Genomic DNA, 17,821 nt, shown 5'->3' on the forward strand with positions numbered 1-17,821 from the left:
TCTCTCAGCCGATGCTGTAGTCACTGGGATAGTTAAGTAAATCACGTAGAGTTTGGACAGATTTGGAAGGGTTTCACGTAGTGCCATTTCATGAAAGAATTATAGTCTTTTTTCCAGCTGGGTGCGCTCCTCTTCCTCATTACTCTTGTCAGCAATGCCATCTTTGAACATCCGGAAAACAAATTTCAGAGTTCAGATCTACTTGATCAGTACTGTAAGTGGTGGAAACAGCGCCAACACTTTCATCTGATAGGCTCTCAGATGAGAGAACGTCTGCAAGGGACTTGAAAATGAACAGGTCATTCTCGGAATTCTACCTCCTCAATAAGGGTATCCAGAGTGCTGTACAGTATTTCAGTCCTGTAGTAGTCCTCGGGCTTTTCAAAAGAGGACTTTACCCCTCCTCCAAGTTTTGTGGGAATAACCTGTTTGCATGGCACACAAGGGCCAGAATAACCGTTTTTCTGGCACAGTTCATTGACATGATTAAAGGTTTGGGATGCAAAATCATCACTTCTCATTTGCTTTAGTACAGACACTATGGATTTAGCCATCGCTGTTTGATATGTAAAGTCTTTTGATTGAAGAAATTTGGACAGGTGGTTTGTTTGCATTAGCACTCCGCATAAAAAAACATGCAGTACAGAAAGTTGAAGTCTTGCACATTTCTGAGAAGTGCATAAGCTTCAGATCCAGCTTTTGAATGCCCATGTGCAATTTCGTTCAGAGCTTGAACCATTTCATCAAAATATTCCAATATAGCTCTGATAGCCTCGACTCGACAGTTCCAACGAGTGTCGCTGAGTGATTTAATAGTAGTTGGCCCCACAGAATATGTTTTTTGTGACATAATTTTTTCTAACACAGCATGTCTCTTTGAGCTTACTTCAATGAAATTTTGTAGAGCCTGAAGAATTCCAAAAGCATTTTGGACAACTGGAATGCAGGAAACCATGTCCACTATGCACAGATTTAATATATGAGCATAACAGTGAATATAGTAAGCTAGAGGATTTTCGCTAAGTATCCGTGTGACCACACCTTTGTAGGGTCCTCTCATGTTGGCGGCTCCATCATAACATTGACCTCTTAGAGCTGAAATATCAAGTCCCAAGGCTGATAATGTACTTTTGATCAGTGTGGCAAGTGAAGCCCCGTCCGTCTGCAGCATCCTGTAGAAGCCAGTAAACCGCTCCTGTATTTCGAATGACTGGTTTACGTAGCGCACTATGAGAGCAACTTGGTCGTGTCTTGACAGATCCATTGTTTTGTCTGCAATGATGGAAAACACTTCAGCTTTTTCAACTTCATTTACGATTGAATCTATTATTTGTGAAGCCATGATTTCGATTATTTCACTCTGACACGAGCTGTGTAGGTAGGTGAAGTATTTCTCTCGGTTAACCATAAATCGTTGAATCAGTTCGTTGTCTGTACTATGCAGTTTCATCAATTCCCGCAAATTGCCTTGATTTGTGGAATATATGTTTTTGTTTGGCCCATTGCCAAATGCTCGACAGCAAAAGCAGAAAGCTCTGTCATCACGTACACTGTTTTCAAGCCATTTATACTCATTGTACCACACTTGCCTGAATTTTCTGGTTTTGATCCCACAGGCACTTGCTGGAAAATCAGTTACTGGCTGATATGGGCCTTCTTCAATATATTTCAAAGCTGCATCCAGTCCAAGGCAAGGGTCCCTTTTATCGACTGACTCGACAGTTGCACCCGCACTAACCTGAGCGTTTGAAATGGTATTGTCACTCTCGTTGCTGTTAACATTCAGAACTACAGAAGAGTCAGGTTCGGTTTCTGTTGATGACTCTGGCATTGGTGGTTTAGATATTTTGTTGTAGAAAAACTCCAGACTTAGCTGTCTTTTTGCCATTTTAACATACTTTCAAATGCCACGCTGACTGAAAAAGTGTCTTACACGAGAACAAGGACAACGGTGAACGGTCAGACACTCGTTCTCGCGAGAACAAATATAAAGGTGTGGTTATGTTAATAAGGTTTGAAAGTTTGAAATAAACTACTGCGCACTCACATATTCTCTACCCACTTACGAAAACCATTAAAACAAAACAAACAAAAAAATTATATTATTATTATTATTTTATAATAATAAAACTTGGCAGAAGTCTGGAAATCTGGGGGGCACATGACCAGGCGTGCCCCCCTCTATGTGTCACCACTGACAGAATCACCCTGAAAATGACTATCACCATGTCACAGAAAAGCCTGCGTTAGCATTAGAGCCACAACTTACCTCGATGTGCTGCCTTGAAGCTGAGATTTTAATCTTAAAATATCCACTTGTCTTGGTGTTAAATGAAGGCATTGCATGACAAAACTTATTTTTTCACTGTGCCGAGGGAAGAAAGTGTTTCGCTTTGAAGAGCATGATGCTGCAGCAGTGATGGACTTGGCTTGAGTGACAGTCTGTGACAGCGCACGCAGCTGTGTGAACTTCCGCTGATGTAAAAGTCCCATTCAGTAATCTATCAATAAATTACACATTAATTAAAATGAAACCCAGTAATGTAATGACAGGAACGCCGCCCATTGTTAAGAAGTAAAAGTAAAAAAATTCATTAGAAATTTACTTGAGTGAGAGTAAAAAGTACCCACTTTTAAGCCTACTCTAAAAGTAAATTTTTTCCCAAAAAGTTACTCAAGTAAATGTAACGGAGTAAATGTAGCACATCACTACCCACCTCTGGTGGTGGGCCCTAATTAAGTTTTCTTGTTCAGCAAATTCCACAAAGAGCTATATAAATGACCATCTGCACCACAAATACATACCTTGTGTTGGATTTGGAGCTTGCAAGTCACTGCCAATAATAAAAAATGCCCTTATCAAAAGAAAAAATAAAGCAAATGTAAGGACACCATGCAAGCTCAACGAGACAGGTAATTGACGTGGACCACATGGGGTGGAGAGTGACGTCACTGCTCCCGAAAGGTTTCTTGTTATTTCTAAGAAAAGGAAATAGGTACAAAGTTAATTTGAACGGCACAAATCGAGCACAAATGAATGGCACCAGTTTGGAGTGATTTGGACCACATGGGGTGGAGAGTGATGTCACTGTTCCTGAATTTAAGTTTTTATCTGCAAGTAAATTAAAGAAATAGGTATAAAGTTAATTTCAATGGCACAAACCAGCACAAATTGAGCACAAACGAACGACACTGGTTTGGAGCGATTTGGATGACATGGGATGGAGATTGATGTCACAGAGCCAAAAAAAGAATGTTTAATATCTCAAACACCAAACCAGCACAAACACAAGTTTTAGTGACACAAATCAGCACAAACGCAGCACAAACAAATGGCATAGTTTTGGAGATGATTTAATTATATGGGGTGCAAACTTCACAGAGTTACTTCCACATCACTATTATGACAACAAAGCACGGCACCGGTTTATGCACGCCATGCCTGAGGAGTTCATCCGCTTGCTACAGCTCCACAGCGAGGGGGTGCTCACACTGCACATACAGCCCTGTTCATGACACCAGTGGAAACACCACTCATTCAAACACCAGGTTTTGCTTGTCTGAATGTGTATGGTAGTTTATGGGAAACCTGGAAATTTCTTTCTTTCTTTCTTTTACCTTCTTATTTTTCTGATATTACTATTTGAATAGTTTCATGGTGACTTGCACAGTTGAGCCAAATACTTGAATTGGGATACTTTTAAATTATTTGAATAAATCTTAAGTCTTATATGCTTTGTTGTTGTTTTAGCTTTTTTTTATAGTGCTCACAAAAGAGACTCAATTGAGCATTGCAAAGGTAAAAAGTTCAAGTTAACTTTAATACAATACAATGAAATATAATTTAACAATATAAGGTTGAACAAACTTTATAATAGCCTACTGTTCTATCATTAATAGGCAACTAATGCAGGACATCTGAGTATGGATTTTTTTTTTTTTTTTTTTTTTTTTTATGTTTTAAGCACCAAATTTTGTTAGATTGCTGAAAACAGGTCCTGCTATTTTATGTCATTCTGCTTCTCCAGTAATTTTTCTTATTTTAAGGATGTTTAGACAATTTTTAGACAAAATCACACGTTATTTTTGTTGTGGGGATGGGGGGAGGAATCAAGTTGGATTTTCTGGAGTTTTGCATGAATGAAAATGTGCATTATGGTGATTGGTGATTTTTTTTTTTTTTTTTTTTTTTTTTAGATGATGACATGCTTTCATCTTATGTGAATAAACCAGTGACAAGCAGATCAATTATATATTAAACAGACAGCAGGTGTCAAATGTGTGAATATGCTGAAGCTGAACTGCTGGTTTTGTATGTGTGAACAATGGAAAGGTCCGTTTCAGGAACAGGTTTCACATCTGTTTTATGATGTTTATTTTACTTTCAAAATGAGAATTTAAATCAATCATGTGTCATGTATATTGAATTCTAGGAGTAAAGAGCCATAACATGAATTTATAAATGCAGTAATAATACTATATCTATTTAAATATACAGAGTGGAACAATAAGACCACTTGAAAATATAACAACATCAGATGTGAGATAAAAGTACCCATCCTAAAAACAACTCAAAGGGATATTTTACCCCAAAATTAAATGAGATGTGAATGACTTTCTTCTGCAGAACTCAAATTATGATTTTTAGAAGAATACCTCAGCTCTGTAGGTCCATACAATGCAAGTGAATGGTGACCACAATTTTAAAGCTCCAAAAGCACTTAAAGGCAGCATAAAAGTAATTAATATGACTCTGGTGGTTAAATCCACATCTTCAGAAGCAGTGTTGGGTAACGTTACTTTTAAAAGTAACTTATTACAATATTGTGTTACTCCTTAAAAAAGTAACTTAAATTAAAACTTTATTTATATGGAAAGTAAAGCATTACTTTACTTTTGCGTTACTTTTTTCTCACAGCCACTTTCTCTTCTGCTATGCTATGCATTCCATACAAATAAGCCATGCATTGCACACAAGAGTCATTACAGGTCATGCTAGCTACTGTACAACACTCTTGTCAAAACAACATAGTAAATAAACAGATATTTAGAAAGTAGGTCTTCACGCCATATTTATAATAAAGAATCAATAACATGAATATGCATGATTTGTTTTTCCATCAACATGGCAGCCAATATGAATAATGAAGAATAACCACTGTCTTACCAAAAGCAGCAAAGTCCAACACTTGAACCTGCATCATACAGTATATGTCATCATGTGCTGTGCCCATCAACAATATCAGAGTCAACTTGATATGTTCTTCAAAAGTCAGGATAAAATTCAGTGGGGAATGCAGCCTAACATGTTCAAGGAATAAGTCTGATGAATAAATGAATATTTTTCACTTAAGTCATCTCAGTGCACATTTGTTTTGAGTTGATCCACGGTGCGTACAGACGCCACAACTTCAAATGCACGTTGATACAACTTGAATGGAATTGTTTTTAATGCTACCAAAATGTCATTAAAACGGTTAGTTTCATGAATCAAACTACTTGTTTATTATAAAACAAAAATGTAGAATATTTTTAGAAACTAAGACATTTTCTCTGCATACACAATCGATGTAGAATTTTGCTCAGAGCCACTGATCCAGAGTCTTTTCTCACCCCATTCTCCTAGTTACAGGGAGCTGTAATACAGGCAGTTCAGCTGCATAAGTCAGTGAATTGACCCAGTATATCATGTCGTGGCCAGTGGAAGACTAGTCTTATAATCCCTCTGCTTAAACGCGTTTACTGATTTTTTTTAATGCAGTGTGTATTAACACATGAATCAATCGAGTTTCACTCAACCGAATGTTGACCTCATATTATGCTAAAACACGAAATGCACATGCGTGTTAGCGAGTTCATTGACAGGCGATGTCTGTATCTAAAAGTATGTAGTATGACAGTTCTTTTCATGAGCTTGCGTGTCCGGCCTCCCACGTTCGGATGTGTTTGAATGAGATAGAATGGAGCGTGAAGTGTAGTGTGACCGCCCCATTACCCATCACAATAAATTTTATTTTTGAGAGCTCATCTTATTCTTAGTATGTTGTTTTTAGTTATCACAGTCGAATGTGATTTGTATGTTATATGATGAGCTCCATGCACGTTGATCACACTGAGTTGTGGGGATTTGTATTCATCCCAGTGACTTGAGTCTTTTAATTTAGTTCACCAAAAAGAGTGGCTGAGATTAGTTCATTGATTTGTTAATTGACAATTTCTGAGAATTACACATTTGAGCCAGCATATGGCGCCAAACGACCCTCTTTTACATTTTGAATGAGTAATTGCATTTGAGAACTTGCTGTCACCACTGTCTGAGTATTACTTGCATGGCCTTATTTGGTTATTAGGGTGAAGCGTGTGAGGAGGACACACTTTTAGTGTGCTCAAAGATGGCTGCAGAGGTAAATGCACTTTATTTTGTTATAGAAGACATTTCAATGTGAACAAACATAAGTTTATACCTTTTCACTCATGTCTATTCTATGATAGGATTATTCACAACTGCACACTATATCTGAGCCCTCCTCATCCCACATCTCACAAGGACAAAGAAATGGAAGCCTAAGCAATAATTCTATCAAGAAGACTCCAAGTAGTAAGCCGGCTGCCGCACTCATACATTCATTCATTCATGTCATCCAATCACATTGCTACTTTCATTCACAGGTCCTACATTAGCCTATCATCTCAGCCTTACCTGTGTGATAACGTTGCATGAGACCTCCCCCACCCCACCGCCACCAGCTAGGTCCCAGCCCGCGTCGGGGGGTAGGCTCCTCGCACCTTTCGTATTCCTCTGGCAGGAATGATGGCTGTGCAACTATCTATCATCGGTCCATAGGATGGGTAATTGCGCCAAGAACATTATTTATTTATAAATAAAAATATTAGATGCATTATCATCTCCGAGTCTTTCTGGTAGAAATAGGGTAATACATTACCCTGTACACATTTCACATACAGACGTTACAACTGTGTCCTGTGATTATATGTACCTATGCCATTTTGTGTGAATTCCTATGTCTGTATGTCTGTTAATGTAGTTTTAACCAGTCTGTTATTTCTTCAGGTGGAAACAGACTCTCTCAATGCCCTTTATAGGAGGACCCTAGAGCTGGACTGTAAGCTCAAGGAGTAGGACTATGAGATTAAACAATTGTTGCAAAAATAAAATATTTAGGAGTTGGAACACAGGAAGATGGTAGTGTTTTGGTATAAAGGGTATGCATTAACACCTATTTTTTTCTTTGTTTTCAAGACACGATTCCTTGCTGCCCCCATTTCCCAGGCGGGCCTATTCGGCGACACCGTCGAGGACTTCGCCCAGCAGTTCTCGATGGTAGAGCAGTAGATGGATGCTAGCCGGCATATCTTGCCCCGGCGCGGCTCAATATCCCGCACCCCATCTACTCATCGCCAAGGGCGTCCCCCTGTGGTGACTGCACCAGCTCCGCCGCAGCCCGCCCCTTCGGCCTGGCCCCGGCGTGGAGCCCACCGCAGGAAGCAGACGCCACCCGTCTCGTGGCTGCCCAGAACCCATGAAAGGCTTCAAAGCGCCCTTGAGACGGGCGACCCAGGGACAACGAAACCCTCTGCTCTGGAGCTGGTAAGCAGATCTTCATCTTTTTGTTACCTTTTGCATTTAATTGCGCTGCATGCCCAAGTGGCTGCAGTACTCAAGAGCTCAGCAAGAGTGGTTTCCTTGTTCCCTGGGTCACGTATCCGGTGTGTACGGCTGGCATCACGACCACCGTCCACCACTCCATTTGGCAGGTTGGCGCTCCAGCGGCGGTCTCCCACTCTGAGCGCCCAGCTGTGCACAAATCCGCCCCCGATGTGACAGTCTCCACGGGTCACGAGGACAGACCTCTTCCTCCCCCGTCCCAGGCTGTTCCGGGGGTGGTCACAAGGAGCCAGGTAAGTGCTTCCATGTCCTCGGATTCAGCACGGCCACGACATGGTGTGGCACCTCGAGCTCCGCCCCGCGATTCACTTCGCCGGGCATCCGCCCAGGTTCAGCGGTGTCCACTTCACCTTGGTGAAAGACGAAAACGTTGCTACCTTGCACGGAGATCGCTACCCTCCTACGGAAGGACGCGATAGAACCTGTCCCTCCAGCCGAGATGAAGAAAGGGTTTTACAGCCCCTACTTCATTGTACCGAAAAAAGGCGGTGGGTTGCGGCCAATCTTGGACCTGCGAGTACTGAACCGGTCTTTACACAGACTCCTGTTCAAGATGCTGACGCAAAGATGCATTCTAGTGAGCGTCCGGCATCAAGATTGGTTCGCGGCGGTAGACCTGAAGGATGCGTACTTTCATGTCTCGATCCTTCCTCGACACAAACCCTACCTGCAGTTCGCGTTCGAGGGTCAGGCGTATCAGTACAAGTCCTCCCTTTCGGCCTGTCCCTGTCTCCTCGCATCTTTACGAAGATCGCAGAGGCTGCCCTTGCCCCGTTAAGGGAGGTGGGCATTCGCATTCTCAACTATCTCGACGACTGGCTAATCTTAGCTCACACAGGGACCTGGTGCTCTCACACCTCAGCTGACTAGGGCTTCGGGTCAACTGGGAAAAGTGCAAGCTCCTCCCGGTTAAGAGCATCTCTTTTCTCGGTTTGGAGTTGGACTCAGTCTCCTTGATGGTGCACCTTACGAACGAGCGCGCCCAGTTGGTGCTGGCCTGTTTGAAGGAGTTCAAACAGAAAACAGCGGTTCCACTGAGGCTCCTGGTGCATATGGCATCCTCGGCGGTGGCCACCCCGCTCGCGTTGATGCATATGAGGCCGCTTCAGCACTGGCCCCAGACTCGAGTCCCGAGACGGGCATGGCGCCACGGGACACACCACGTGGCCATTACGTCGGTCTTTCACCGTCTTTTCAGTCCTTGGACCGACCTCTCGTTTCTACGAGCAGGTGTTCCCCTAGAACTGGTCTCCAGGCACGTCGTGGTCACGACAGATGCCTCCAAAACGGGCTGGGGTGCTGTTGGCAACGGGCACGCAGCCGCCGGCCTCTGGACGGGTCCGCGGCTGCGTTGGCACATCAACTGCCTCGAGTTACTGGCAATTCTGCTCGCCCTGCGGAGGTTCCGGCCATTGATCCAGGCAAGCACGTGCTAGTTCGGACAGACAGCACGGCAGCGGTAGCATATGTCAACCGCCAAGGCGGTCTGCTCTCCCGCTGTATGTCACAACTCGCCCGCCGTCTCCTCCAACGGAGTCAGCACCTCAAGTCGCTGCAAGCCACTCACATCCCGGGCAACCTCAACACTTCGGCGGATGCGCCGTCACAACAGGTTACCCTCAAGGGAGAGTGGAGACTCCACCTTCAGGTGGTCCAGCTGATTTGGAGTCGATTCGACAGGCACAGGTGCGCCTGTTCGCCTCCCAAGAATCCTCCCCACTGCCCGCTCTGGTATGCCCTGACCGAGGCCTTCCTCGGCATAGATGCGCTGGCACACAGCTGGTCCCCTGGCATTCGCAAATATGCGTTTTCCCCCAGTGAGCCTGCTTGCACAGACCCTGTGCGAGATCAGGAGGACGAGGAGAAGGTCGTCCTGGTAAGCACCCTACTGGCCCCCCAAACGTGGTACTCGGACCTCACGCTCCTCGCAACAGCTTAAAGCAGAAAGGACCTTCTTTCTCAGGGACGGGGCACCATCCGGCACCCGCGCCCAGACCTCTGGAATCTCCATGTCTGGCCCCTGGATGGGACAAGGAAGACCTAAGCTGTCTCCCACCTGCGATGGTAGACACGTTCACTCAGGCTAGGGCTCCCTCTACGAGGCGCCTGTATGTCTTTAAGTGGCGTCTGTTCGCTAAGTGGTGTTCTTCCCGTCGGGAAGACCCCCAGAGATGCGCAGTCAGATCAGTGCTTTCCTTCCTGCAAGAGAGGTTGGAAGGGAGGCTGTCCCCTTCCACCTTGAAGGTGTACGTTGCTGCCATAGCAGCACACCACGATGCAGTCGACAGTAAGTTCTTAGGGAAGCATGATCTGATCATCAGGTTCCTAAGAGGCGCCAGGAGGCTGAATCCCTCCAGGCCACGCCTCGTTCCCTCATTGGACCTCTGTAGTTTTTCAGGGTCTACAGAGAGCCCCCTTTGAGTTTTGCAGTCAGCCGAGCTTAAGGCACTCTCCTTGAAGACTGCCCTCCTGGCTGCGCTCACTTCCATCAAGAGGGTAGGTGACCTGCAAGCGTTCTCTGTCAGCGAAACATGCATGGAGTTCGGTCTGGGCTATTCTCACGTGATCCTGAGACACCGACCGGGCTATGTGCCCAAGGTTCCCACCACTCCTTTTAGGGACCAGGTGGTGAACCTGCAAGCGCTGCCCCAGGAGGAGGCAGACCCAGCCCTGTCCTTGCTGTGTCCGGTGCGTGCTTTACGCATCTATTTGGATCGCACGCAGAGCTTTAGAGTCTCTGAGCAGATCTTTGTCTGCTTTGGTGCACAGCGGAAAGGAAGCGCTGTCTCCAAGCAGAGGATCGGCCCACTGGCTCATTGAAGCCATAACTATGGCATATCTCGCCCAAAACATGCCGCCCCCGGTAGGGCTATGAGCCCATTCTACCCGTGGTGAAGCGGCTACTTGGGGCCTGGCCAGAGGTGCCTCTCTAACAGACATTTGCAGAGCAGCGGGCTGGGCAACACCAAACACCTTTACAAGGTTCTACAACCTCTGGGAGGAACCAGTTTTGTCCCAGGTAGTGGCATGCAACACAAGCAGATAAGCCCGGGATAGCCGGCCGGGTGTATCGCTTGCACATAGCGCCTTCCACCTCCTTTTGAGCTGAAGACGTGCGCTGTTAATTCCCAGTAGTGTTCACAAAAGTTGTTCCCTGGTTGACTTCCTCCGAGCCCTGTGGCAGTCGAGTTTTCGGAGAGACTCGCTGCTGGCCCAGTACACGCGCTAACTAAGAGCCCGGTTCTGGGGTAGGTGCTCCGCATGTGGCGGTTCCCTGTAAGGCTAACCCCATGCGATCTATATCTTCCGCTAATTCATTTCCCTGCTGGCAAACTGTGTCTTCCTTGGGCAGAGCCCCTCTGCCCCAGTCTCCATGTTGTAGTAACTCCTCCCCCATTGGGCAGGATCTACCTTGAAGGCTCTCCACATGGTTGGAAAGACCATGTGATGTATTCTTCCACTTAAATATCCCCCCCTCTCTTGGGGCGAGGTGTGGTCTCCGCGGTGTCCTCCCCTTGGGAGGGACACCCCCCGACTAGACCTGGCGGCCCAGTCGGATAATCCCCCTTCTCTTTTAGGGAGTGGAAAAAGAGAAGGGGAAAGAGGCCACGACTGGGTTAAGCCTGTCTCTATCTCTGGGTAGTCGACTTGTCCCCAAAAAGGGCCGTTCGACACTCATAACTGTGTTGGGGGAGGTTACGTGTCGACCTGGTGCGCTGGCTATGAGGCACACAGCAAGTCTGCCCACCACACACCGCCAGTTCACGTAACACAGTTCAGCCTTGTGGCGTTTTGTATAGGGACCCCTAGTGTCACTACATTGACACCAACGTCGAGTGAGTGACAGATAGGGAACGTCATGGTTACTGGTGTAACCTCCGTTCCCTGATGGAGGGAACGAGACGTTGGTCCCTCCTGCCACAACGCTGAACTACCCGCTGAAATTGCCGGACCTTATATCGGCTCCTCAGCGTAAATCCTGAATGAGTGGTTGCATACCAGCTCCTTTTATACTCGTATGTTCGGGGGAGTGGCATGCCAATACCACTCGCCAATTTTCATTGGCCTTTTATCAAAGACCAGAGGTGTCTCGGGCTCCCAAGAGTGACCCCTAGTATCACTACATCGACACCAACGTCTCGTTCCCTCCATCAGGGAACGGAGGTTACACCAGTAACCATAATGTTTTTGCTCATTAAAATAGTTTTACATATAAAGTCCTGTATAGCATTTATTTATTTTTAAATATGTTGAAAATGATGTACACACATGAGATGAAGACTCCAGTCATATCAGTAATGAAAATAAAAGCTGTTTCATTTTACATGGAGCGGGTTGCCCTCTCATAGGCTCTGCCATGATGACAAGATATGACACTGTGTCATGCAGTTGACTACCACTAATACCACTAATAATGACAATATTAACAACAACATATTTACTTTATATAGCACATTCAGCCAATGCTCAAATATAAAAGTGCATGTGAACATGTAAACCAAACAAGATAACAACAAACACAACATACATACTACAGACAATAACAGAGCCAGAGTCAACATTATATTCCAGAGTGACGGTATCAGCAGGATTGTGATCCAACAGACATTCCAAACAGAATTAGTGCAAGTGAAAAGAAAAAATGTCCAAACAAGAGGGAGTCATGAAACAAACTGCTATGTCCTGCAGCTCTCACGGCACCGATAATGGGTAAACGGCACAATATCAAATGGCAATCGCGAGCACAAGGCGGTCTACAGCCGGAAGAGAGCTCACGATCAAGTCCCGGGTGTCCGATCATAGAGTCCAGCGTGCAACAATGCGTGAAAATTCGTTCGTAGTAAATCCAAGAATGTCCATAATAGGGATGTGTGTAGTATAAGACGGAGTAAATCACAGACTAAAAGTAACAAAACAGAAGATAAGCAATCATCTTTGGTGTAAAGCAGCAGCATTTAATAAAAGAAAAAAACTTCCAATCTGCAGGACGATGGGTGTCAGTATAGCTTCCAAAACCACAAGTACTACTGAGACTGATGGGATGAGCAAGAGCCAGCTAAAATTACCCATTGTAAAAAGGTGCCTCTGTTTGTTCCTGGCAGGCAGAGGGGTGGGGGGTGGGGCTCAGCAAGTAAAGACACTGACTACCACACCTGGAGTCACAAGTTCAAATCCAGGTCGTGCTGAGTGACTCCAGTCAGGCTTCCTAAGCAACCAATTGGCCCGGTTGCAAGGGTGGGTAGAGTCACGTTGGGTTAACCTCCTCATGGTCGTTATAATGTGGTTCTCGCTCTCGGTGGGGCATGTGGTGAATTGTGCATGGATGCCGCGGAGAATAGCGTGAAGCCTCCACATGCGCTAGGTCTCTGCGGTAACGCACTCAACAAGCCACGTGATAAGATGCATGGATTGACAGTCTCAGACGCGGAGGCAACTGAGATTCATCCTCCGCCACCTGGATTGTGTTGAGTCACTATGCCACCACGAGGACCTACAGCACATTGGAAATTTGGCATGCCAAATTGGGGGAGAAAAAGGGGAGAAAAAAGAAAAAAAAAGAGTGGAGACAGAAAACAGGATGGGGAAAAAAGTGGAATGGAAATCTCATCCGCATGACAAAAGCACACGAACACCATCATTATACCCCATGCCACTGCAGCGACAATAGAGGTGCATTTTGTCTTCAATTTTAGTGTTTCCACCAGATTATTGGAGCCCAAATAGCCACGCTATGTGCCAGGTGCCATTTACACCTAGTGCAAATAGTCCCTGATTAAATAAGTGCTGTGCCTTTAAATCTTTCTTGTAATTTTTTAGACTCCTCCTCAGATACAGTCAGATGACAGGAGGAAGTGAAAGTAATGGCAGAAAATAATGTCATATTGTAAGGAGTGAAAATACAGCAAGTTTCATAATTTGTGTTTAAAGGAATCTATACATTTTCTGAAACAAAAACCAGTGAAAGTAAGGGTAGGGCTCGCATTTTTGTAATTATTATTCAATGGCATTCTGTTGGTGATATTCTAGTCAGTGATGAAGTAAATATCAAGAGCTCTTGACAAGTCAGAATTAAACCATATCATAACACAACACTCAGATCTAATTTCATTCACAATACAAAACTAAACCATATTAATGAACCAAATTAATTTCACAAAACTAGATCTGTTTAAGCCTCCGGATGTTTAGTTACAGTGAGACATCTAACAGCTGTTAATAATTAACACAGAGCTGCATTTGAAAATGTTATTTGAATAGCCAGTATGTGTGTTTTCTGTTCCTTTGCAGGTCTTGAACTTTTTAAATGGTAATATGGCCTCCGGAGAGAGTCACTCTGCAGAGAGGAACACAAAGACAACAGAAAGGTAAGAGAACTGTAGTCTCGCATAGCAACTTTTAAAGTGCAGCATAAAATCTGGCCCTCATTATGGTTTTTCTCAGTGTGTTTTGCATTTATGTGCCATTTAGATGTGAGCTTAACTGAAACTGATTGAGATTATACCACATAAATGGACTAGTGTAGAAAAACAGTATCCGAAAATGGCTACAGAAAACTTTAAAGAGTGCACTGGAAAATAATAACCATCTATACATCCAGAGTTAATAAACAGAGATTATTTTACAGACATAAATGTGGAATACACAGTTCTGCTCATTGAAGTGCCTCAAACAAAACTCTTAGTATCTCCTAAAGATTTGATGTCACTAATCTGGAAAACCTTGGCAAAAACAGTTATTAGTTCTTCAAACTCTCATATGCCCTGAAGGTACCAGAGAAGTTTGGGGCCAGCGGCACCTAATGGTAAAACATTTTAAGGTAATGTTTAACTTTAATTGATTTGGCTTATTGTCATGAGACTGGTCTCTTTATATTCCTTGGGCCATGCCGGGAACAATGATACCAATTTTGCCATGGTCAGCCATTTCTCCTCCGCCATTCTGAATTTCATTGAAAACATACTTTTTTAACTCCTACAACGTTCATCAGATCTTCCCCAAATTTAGGACAAATCATCTCCAGACCATGCTGGCAATTTGTGTAATTTGTTTTAGATTTTTGATCGGTGAAATCACTGAATTTGATGGCAAGATGCAAAAAAAAAAAAAAAAAAAAAAAAAAAAAAACGGATCTGAGGCAATGCTTTAAATCTCAGCACAGCATTAAAATATTGACATGAAACTTTGCATGTGTCATTGCGTCCATTTGGAAAATGGTTTGATGTTATGCTATGCAATTGTTATGATGCTATGAGTGAACAAAACCGTAAGATTACAGTTTGAGCATTTCAAGGTCAGGATGCACTGCTGTAAGAAGTCTGCTTTAGGACAATCACAAAGTTCTGATGGAGATTACTCGGGAGTCCAAAACATGTCAATGAATTGAACAAACAGTGAACCTAAAGGCTGGATTACACTTAACGATTTTAACACTGATTTAACACCTTGATTTGCAATTGGGCCGAGTCGGTGCTAGCTGGCTCCAGTCTAAAGATTTTGGACTAGTCAGAGCTGACAGATTTCACAGAAAATCATGTAGTATACTGTATATGGGCACAGAATCTGATTTCTTAGGGTGTTTTCACGCTTTGTTAGTTTCAGAGTGCAGTTTGTGGGATTTCTGACATATCTGAACACTACAAACGATATCAGACCCCTTAAAAGTGAACCGAACAGAGACTAGAGGCCTGTACCATGAAGCCGGTTTCGGTGGCTAGCCAGGTAAGTTTTAGTTTAGTTTGCCACAACCCCAGGTTTTTGGTATCATGAAAGTTGGTCGGCTTTTTTCGCAATAGCAACTTACGCTACACGGCTAACCTATTACGGAACAGGTTTCGTTCTGGATTACAGATCGCTAACAGATGCTGAACCAATCAGCTGTGAGTAAAATAACATCTCTGATGCAATCAAGTCACTCCCCCGTGTCTCTTAAAGCACACTTTACAAATACAATCTTAGAAATCCACAAAATCAACTCTTCATGATAAATTATTTATTTGAGAATCTAAATGTAGATTTTCAGCAGATAGAGTGTTGTATTTTATTTAAAATGTAATTGCTTTTTATTTACCCTCTTTAGCCATAGCAAAAAATAATATAAACATAATTTATTAGGCTAACTATAAAACAGCCATTAAGATGGATTACTATGATACCTGCAAAAAATAATCATTTTTAAAATATTAAAAGCTCAAGGTTGCTATGGAAAGGGGTGAATACCACCCAAACCTCTTCTCTCTTTCATGGACTCGAGATGAACATACAGTATTTTACAAATACGTCTTATTATTGCATACCAATGTTTTGCATACAGTATTCCAAGTGCTCACTATTTAATGAAACAATAGTAGCCTTTTTTAGGCTTTTTATTTTTTTATTTATTTTTATTTACTAAAGACAATGTACAAATTGTTAATCAAGAAAGAGAAATAAAAAAAACACGATGTTATTTTGAATAACCATTCACAACATATTCTATAAATAACGTGTAATTCATTCATTTACATGTTATATTTTATTTCAAATAAAGTGGAAAGAAAGTTAAGGCATCACCTTCTTTTTTATATTAAATGAGATCATACATCATATTTTAATCGAAGAATCTAAAGGAAACAATCTATCTAAATTCATTTATAATATTTTTAAGCAAATCCCATTTATGTTCACATTCCAGACTTTTATTATTAATTTTAAATGTTACTTTCTTCATTTGGTATATTTCCAAAATCGTTTCTCTCCATCTTTGAAATTGTTTGGTTGTGCGCAGCAAACGTCAGTCATTCATGTGCACGAGCGCGTAATCTAATCTTAAAGTCAAGATCGAAGCCTGAGTTGACAGAGAAAGTTGACGAGCTGCATCATGGTACCAATTAAGCCTGATTGGATTGTTTTGAATCTGCCAACCTGAAACCAATCCTGAAACCCTGAGTTCATTCAGTGACCTTCATGATACAAGCCTCATGTCAGAAGGTGGTCAGAGTACAGTTTGCTAATATAGAGGTGAATCTAGAGGATGTGGGCGCCCCCAGGCAAAATAAATGGATGGGGGCCTTCCGACAGATTTCTATGTTGTTGTTATTATGTCCTCATGTTACCCAGAGATCTAAACAATGCAAATTTGAAAGAAGTTAAAAAATCAAACAGAACATAGAGCAGAATGTCAGATTCACTAAACAGTTGCTTCACTTTTGCAAGTGGTATTTTAATGCTAAAACCTGTGTATTCACTAACCACCCACAATCTACTTTAGCAGGTGCAATCAGCACTGAATTTGTGCTGCGTCTTGAGTATTGAAACTATGTCATTGTAATTCCTTTCTGCGCAAACACGCCACTCCTCGTAAATTAGGCTCATTGTAGATTGCGCTTCATTCACTAAAATTGCCTACCACAATTTAGATTGTGCCATTACCACAAATGAAAAGAATAAAATTGTGTTTGTGAACATTTTTAACTGATCATACCAGCAGTAATTAATAAGATAATGATCAAATGATGGAGAAGAGCATTGTAACATGACATATCCAGATGTTACCTTTTAATGCTCAAACTGTTATCTTACGGTTTTGTTCACTCATAGCATCATAACAAAACTTTTTCCGATGTACTCAAGCGCACTTTCAGCATTTTTAAAAGATGATTAAGGAGTCAGGTTCACAATGATGTTATGCAGTCCCAGCAGGGTGTGTCAAATACAGTGGTCTGCAGCATCATGCACTATATAGCACTCAGAATCAGCCTGCAAAATCAGAATTGTGGGTGCAAATTGTGTTCAGCAGCGGTTTTATGATTTTATTCATTCAATTCCTTGAGTGAATTGGGCACTAAACGAGCGCAGACAGAGCATGTTCAAGAAAACGTCACTTTAACGGGGCTCAATTCTTTCTTAGTGAATCTGTCCAAGAGTAGGTATTTATTTTCACAGCTACATGGTGTTTTTACAGATAGGAACTCAAAGTGGAATCAAATCTCACCGAGAAAACAAAATGTTAGTCTTCAACTATTTACAGAAGATTGAAGTCACCTTAAAGGGTTTGTTCATCCGAAAATGAAACTTCTCTCATCATTTACTCACCCTCATAATAGGCCTATCCCAGGTGTGTACGACATTCTTTCTTCACCAGAACACATTTGAAGA

The 17,821-nt window shown here is 42.8% G+C and overlaps 1 protein-coding gene and 1 long non-coding RNA gene across 6 annotated transcripts in view; one reads left to right on the forward strand and one right to left on the reverse strand.

Annotated features, from left to right (window-relative positions):
- The window catches only part of LOC127418969 (uncharacterized), a 983,530-nt gene that overhangs the window by 131,040 nt on the left and 834,669 nt on the right, over positions 1-17,821 (reverse strand). The window lies entirely within an intron of this gene.
- LOC127418918 (ribonuclease inhibitor-like) overlaps positions 13,526-17,821 on the forward strand; it is an 81,695-nt gene continuing 77,399 nt past the window's right edge. For 4 of the 5 annotated variants that reach the window (XR_007893565.1, XM_051659837.1, XM_051659839.1 and 1 more), the window contains exons 1-2: positions 13,531-13,657; positions 13,976-14,052. Coding sequence is in view for 4 of the 5 variants with exons in the window: in XM_051659837.1 (XP_051515797.1) it covers positions 14,000-14,052 (53 nt within the window). In the remaining variant the exon portion in view is untranslated. Of the gene's footprint in view, positions 13,658-13,975; positions 14,053-17,821 lie in introns of all 5 variants that reach the window. The other variant, XM_051659838.1, reaches the window with a different exon arrangement.

This window comes from Myxocyprinus asiaticus, chromosome 28, assembly GCF_019703515.2.
Source record: "Myxocyprinus asiaticus isolate MX2 ecotype Aquarium Trade chromosome 28, UBuf_Myxa_2, whole genome shotgun sequence".
NCBI lineage: Eukaryota > Metazoa > Chordata > Actinopteri > Cypriniformes > Catostomidae > Myxocyprinus > Myxocyprinus asiaticus.